Source organism: Carlito syrichta, unplaced genomic scaffold, assembly GCF_000164805.1.
Source record: "Carlito syrichta isolate Samal-C Ts95f unplaced genomic scaffold, Tarsius_syrichta-2.0.1 Scaffold307179, whole genome shotgun sequence".
NCBI lineage: Eukaryota > Metazoa > Chordata > Mammalia > Primates > Tarsiidae > Carlito > Carlito syrichta.
In genome coordinates, this window is record NW_007251275.1 from 90,747 (window position 1) to 96,590 (window position 5,844).

Here is a 5,844-nt window from a genome sequence, read left to right on the forward strand (position 1 = left end):
GCGGTCACTGCACTCCAGTCTGGGCGACAGAGTGAGACTCCAACTCAAAAAAAAAAGAGATTCCAGAGTTGGGGCAACCCCTTCGGGTCTGTGGGAGCTTTTCTGTCCTCTCAATAAATCCTGCTTTCTCAAAAAAACAAACAAACAAACAAACAAAAAAGATTCCAGAGTCAGCTGGGCACCGTAGCTCATGCCTTTAATCCCAGTACTTTGAGAGGCTGAGGCAAGAGGATTGCCTGAGCCCAGGGGTTGAAGACCAGCCTAGGCAACATTGCGAGACCTCATCTCTACATAAATCAAAAAATTAGCTGGGCATGGTGGTGCACACCTGTAGTTCCAGCTACTTGGAAGGCTGAAGCGGAAGGATAGCCTGAACTCAGCAGGTCGAGGCTGCAGTGACCATGAGCATGCCACAGCATTCCAGCCTGGGCAACAGAGTGAGACTCCAACTAAAAAAAAAAAAAAAAATTCCAGAGTCGTGGTACTTATACACAATGGAATATTACACAGTCATAAAAAAGGACAAAATTATGAACTTCACAGCAACTTGGATGAACTTAGAATCTATTATAATACTGAGTGATCAGCCAGACTCAGTGGCTCAGTCTGTAATCCCGCGCCTTTGGGAGGCTGAGGTGAGTGGATTGCCTGAGCCCATGGGTTCAAGATCCGCCTGGACAGCGAGACCTCATCTCTACAGTAAATCAAAAAAAATCAGCCGGGCATGGTAGCGCGTGCCTATAATTCCGGCTACTTGGAAGGCTGAGGCGGAAGGATCCCGGAGCCCAGCAGGTCGAGGCTGCGGTGGCTGGGAGCGGCCACTACACTCCAGTCTGGGCAACAGAGGGAGACTCCAACTCAAAAAATAATAATAATAATAATACTGAGTGATCTGTCACAGAAACAAAGAACCAAGTATCACATGTTCTCACTCATAAGCAGACCATGAACAACTATCATAATACTATAAGAAAGGGGTTGGCAGTAGTGGGAAACTGCCAGGGGAGGAGGAACACACCTCATCAACAAGGGTACCTGCATAATGAACATTTGTATAAATAACCGTGAATTGTACTCCATATCCTTAAAATAAAAAATTTAAAATAAAATTAAAAGATTCCAGAGTCACTGGCTCAAGGCAGCAAAGATAATCTCGGAGGTCTGTGAGGTGGGAGTTGAGAACTGTCGCCTACCAGGCCCATCAAAAGCTTTGGAGCAGTACGGGCTTTGGCGGCCATGAAAGGAGAGGCGGATGTCAGCTGAACCAGCCTGCACCTCCCGGAAGGTCAAAGGAACCACATTGCTCCAGTACTGGAAAGCTTGAAGCAGGGCTGCCCGGGCTGTGTTGGGTGGGAGGGTCGAGGGTAGATTGAAGATGCGGAAGGTCAGGTGCCTCCTTCTCCAGCGGCCTGGAAAATGGACCAGAGAATAGATTCAAAAACAGATCCTTCTGCTACCCTGGGTCTGAGCACTTACACAACCCCTCTGGGCAGTTGATAACCAGGCCATCACAGGTGATCATCCACTCAACACAGAGCTGGTCCAGGTTGTCCCAATGCCCCCGAACTCCAGAGCCACACCACCCCCTCCTCTCTCTCCCTTTCTCCAGCTCAGTCCTCACCCAACAGCAGGTATTTAAGGGTCTTCTGGTTGAAGGGGTCCTCTAGGCCACAACGAGGCTGCCTCATGCGGGCCTTTGTGGCATCATCCAGCTGACCTGAGACTGGAAGTTCGGATGCTTCCTGAAAGGCTCTGCAAGAGGGAGAGGGATGGGTCCACCAGGGCAGGGGAATCTGGAACAATTGGGGACTAGAGATAGCCCTTTGGCCTCTTGCTGCCCAAGGAGATGTTCAAGAATGGCACAGAATCTCTGAAGCTGACTGCATCGCTCCAGCCTCCAGTATTCATAATTGGGACCTTCTCTTCTGTTCTGCAGATATGGCAAAACCCCAACTTCATCTCCCCATCTTCAGTCTCTTTTTTTTTATTTTGAGTCGGAGTCTCACTCTCTTGCCCAAGCTGGAGTGCAGTGGCATGATCATGGCCACCACAGACTCAACCTGCTGGGTTCAGGCGATCCTTCCGCCTCAGCCTTCCAAGTAGCTGGAACTACAGACATGCATCACCACACCCGGTTAATTTTTTGATTTATTGTAGAGATTAGGTCTTGCCAAGTTGCCCAGGCTGGTCTCAAACCCATGAGCTCAGGCAATCCTCTCACCTCGGCCTCCCAAAGTGCTGGGGTTATGGGCGTGAGCCACCACACCTGGCCCATCTTCAGTCTCTTATCTGAAGTAAACTGGCCCTCGGATAGAGCCTTCCTGCCCTGCTGCAATTTTAAACTTCTGCTCTGGCTGGGCTCGGTGGCTCAGCCTGTAATCCCAGCATTTTGGGAGGCCAAGGTGAGTGGATTGCCTGAGCCCGTGGGTTCAAGACTAGCCCGGCCAACTTGGCGAGACCTCGTCTCTGCAATTAAAAAAAAATTAGCCGGGCGTGGCAGTGCGCACCTATAGTTCCAACTACTTGGAAGGCTGAGACAGAAGGATTGCCTGAGCCCAGCAGGTCAACGCTGGGTTGGCTGTGAGTGTGCCACTGCCCTCCAGCCTGGACAATGGAGTGAGACTCCAACTCAAAAAAAAAACAACAACAACAACAAACTTCTGCTTTGGGAGGCATCTGGCTCTGAAGAGCTTCCCGCCCATGTTCCCACCTGGTAGCCTGTCTTCCCTCGTCTTCCTCCCTCCTGGCTCGACCGTCCTCCCAGCCCAGTCTGCTCTGGAACAATTTCATCCACCAAGGGACGATCATAGGGCCTAGGAATTTTTCAAGGGACTCGAACATGTCTCAGAGCAGAAAGAAAAGCAATTCTTTAAAACCAAACTACAAAATATCCAGCAAATAAAGGAATGCTGAAGTAAAAGTCCACAAAAGGTAACATCGCATCAACAACTCAACTCGCAGTTTTACATATAATGACACTTCCTGGGGCTCTAACTAAACATTAGCATTTGGGATATGATGTGGGGTGCAGCCTCCAAAGGACTGCTTAAGGCTTAGGAAGATTCATTGACTGTGCTCCTCATCTTTGAATCCCTATCTCACCCCATGCCCTATGACCCTAACAATGACAGACACCCACCCTCAGATCCTTGACATGGTTTTGGGTCAAGAAGAGCTGGGCCTGGGGAGAGGAAAGGGTAATAAGAGAGAAGAAGACCTTGTCACCTCAGCCCTGAAGGCATAAGCTTCTTTTTTGTTGTGTTTTTTTTAGTCAGACTCTGATGCCCACATTCACGGCCACTGCAGCCTCGATGTGCTGGGCTCAGGCAATCTTTCTGGCCGCCTCAGCCTTCCAAGTGTCTGGAACAATGGGTAGGCACCACTATGCCTGGCTTATTTTTTTATTTATTGTAGAGACAAGGTCTTGTCAAGTTGCCCAGGCTGGTCTAGAACCCCTGGGCTCGACTATCCTCCCAAATTGCTGGGATTACAAGTGTGAACACCCAGCCCGGTCTGGCATGCAGTCTTGACCTCTCACCTCAGAGCCTTGCTGAGATCTTCTGACCTGAAGTTAGCATGTCCTTCTAGAGGCTTCTGCAGGTACCCATATTGCAACAGGTACTCCTATGATAGGGGTGGAGATAAGCAGGTTAAAAAGGGAGTTAGCAGCCGGGCTCGGTGGCTCAGCCTGTAATCCCACGCCTTTGGGAGGCTGAGGTGAGTGGATTGCCTGAGCCCGCGGGTTCGAGACCCGCCTGGGCAGCGAGACCTCATCTCTACAATAAATCAAAAAAAAAAAAAAAAAAAGGGAGTTAGTCTCCAAGTGAAGCTTCTAGGTGACCTAACAGGCCCATCAAGAGGGAGGGGCCAGATACAGAAGGGCTAGTGGAGTGGCACCTTAGAGAAGGGCTCAGGTGGAACGAGGGAAGTAGCAGGAGACGAGTGGGGAAGACCATGGGGCAGAGGAAGCAAGAGGAAGACAGGCAGGCTGACGGTCAGGAGGGAGGCTTGGATGGCGCTGTGGAGCAGTAACCCCCGTACCTCCACTGGCCCGGGTCCCTCTTTCCCAGGGAACTCACCACAGCCGCCTCCTTCTCTGTAAGCGTCTGGGTCCGGCCTGAGACTGTCATGGGTAGTAGGAAGACCAGCCACAGCTGCTGCCAGTTCATGGTGTCACCAGAAAAGAGCTCCAGAGACTGTCCGTGCCCTCTGGCCTGAGATTCCTGGGAGCCAGGGGGATCAGAGGCAGGCAGTTGAGGGGGGTCTTACCTACAGTTATTTTTGCCCTCCAGTCTCTGGTCTTCTTTATAAAACTGAGGGCAATTGGGGGGGGAGTGGAAGTGGGAGGTGACTCAGCCCAGAGATATGTTGCAATTCACCATTAACCCCTGCCCTACCAGAGAGCAGAAGCCAAGGAGAGCCCCTAACCCCTTCTCCCAGAGTCCTCTATTGGAGATAGAAAGGCTTTTCATACTGCCTTGGGGTGAACATTCGGGCAGGATCAAAAGCAGAATCTCTGGAGAGACTAGACATAGGGATCAAAGCCATTTCCTGGAACTGGACATTCCTACGCCCCAGGGACCCTGGTCCAACAAATCCATCCTCTTCAACCTTTGAGTCTCCCTATCTGTTCTAGAAAAGGAAAAAAAAATCCAACAACAAAGCTACAAGGTAGGAAATAGCTGAGATAGCTTGGGTTTCAGGAGAAGGAACCAAGGGTGGGGTCTCAGCTCTTTGCACCCAGGACTAAGTTGGAAACTTAAATGCTCTTGAAGCCTACAAATGTCTGTTTTAACAAAAAGCCTTTTTTTAAAAAAAATTGAGACGGGGGGGGGTCTCACTATGTTGCCCAGGTTGATCTCGAACTCCTGGACTCAAGTGATCCTTCCACCTCAGCCTCCTAAAGTGCTGGTATGACAGGTGTGAGCCACCGCACTCAACCTAAAAAAAGTCATTATTCCAAGCATTCAATGAGCCCAGGGTGTGTGGGTGGAAGTCCCTTGGGACTTAGTCCCCCAATTGAAGGGCACAAAGAAGCAAAGGGCCCAGAGCCTGCCCTCAGAGAGCTTACAGATAGGGAGAGGCAGATCCAAATACCTGGACAGAGGGAAGCCAGAATACTAGGCCAGAGGTGACCCACCTTGAGGGTCATGGGATTATGGGGAGCTTTGCTGAGAAGGCAAGTTTTGAGCTGGGCTATGAAGATCGACTGAGGTATGAAGTGAAGAACTGATGGAAAAAAGAGGACTGAGAAGCCAGGAGAGGACGGAGAGGCAGAGACCATGCAGGTCTTGAGTCAAAGCGTGGAGCTGAAAGCCTACAGTGCTCAGTGCAGGGCACAAGCCCAAAGAGTCAGAACGGCTTCGTTCACCACTGAATCCCTGGTGCCTACCCCAGGCCAGCTCCATGCTTTAGTGGCAGGGTTCAATAAATCTTTGTCAAAGGAATGACCAAGGTTGGAGACTGGTTGGGAGCCAGAATGCAAGAGGACCTTGAGTGCTATGGAAGAAAAAGAAGAAACACAGTTAAAAATACCTACCGCCGGGCACAGTGGTTCACACTTGTAATCCCAGCATTTTAGGAGGCTGAGGTGAGAGGATTGCCTGAGCTTGCAGGTTCGAGACCAACCTGGGCAACATCGTGAGACCTCCTCTCTACAATAAACCAAAAAATTAGCCGGGCATGATGTCTGTAGTTCCAGCTCCTTGGACGACTGAGGTGGATGGCTCGCCTGAGTTCAGCGGGTCGAGGTTGCGGTGGCCGTGAGTGTGCCACTGCAATCCAGCCTGGGTGACAGAGTAGACTCCAGTTCAAAAAATAAAAAAGTACCTACTGGCCAAGCCT

The 5,844-nt window shown here is 50.6% G+C and overlaps 1 protein-coding gene across 2 annotated transcripts in view; it reads right to left on the bottom strand.

The window, feature by feature from the left end:
• The window catches only part of MMP19 (matrix metallopeptidase 19), an 8,601-nt gene extending 4,288 nt beyond the window's left edge, over window positions 1-4,313 (bottom strand). Inside the window, exons 1-4 of one of the 2 annotated variants that reach the window (XM_021715535.1) lie at window positions 4,080-4,313; window positions 3,539-3,624; window positions 1,622-1,752; window positions 1,194-1,409 (exon numbers count right to left, since the gene is read on the bottom strand). In XM_021715535.1, coding sequence (XP_021571210.1) covers window positions 1,194-1,409; window positions 1,622-1,752; window positions 3,539-3,624; window positions 4,080-4,169 — 523 coding nt within the window. In that variant the 5' untranslated portion in view covers window positions 4,170-4,313. The remainder of the gene's footprint in view (window positions 1-1,193; window positions 1,410-1,621; window positions 1,753-3,538; window positions 3,625-4,079) is intronic. The other variant, XM_021715536.1, reaches the window with a different exon arrangement.
• Window positions 4,314-5,844: the final 1,531 nt, after the last annotated feature.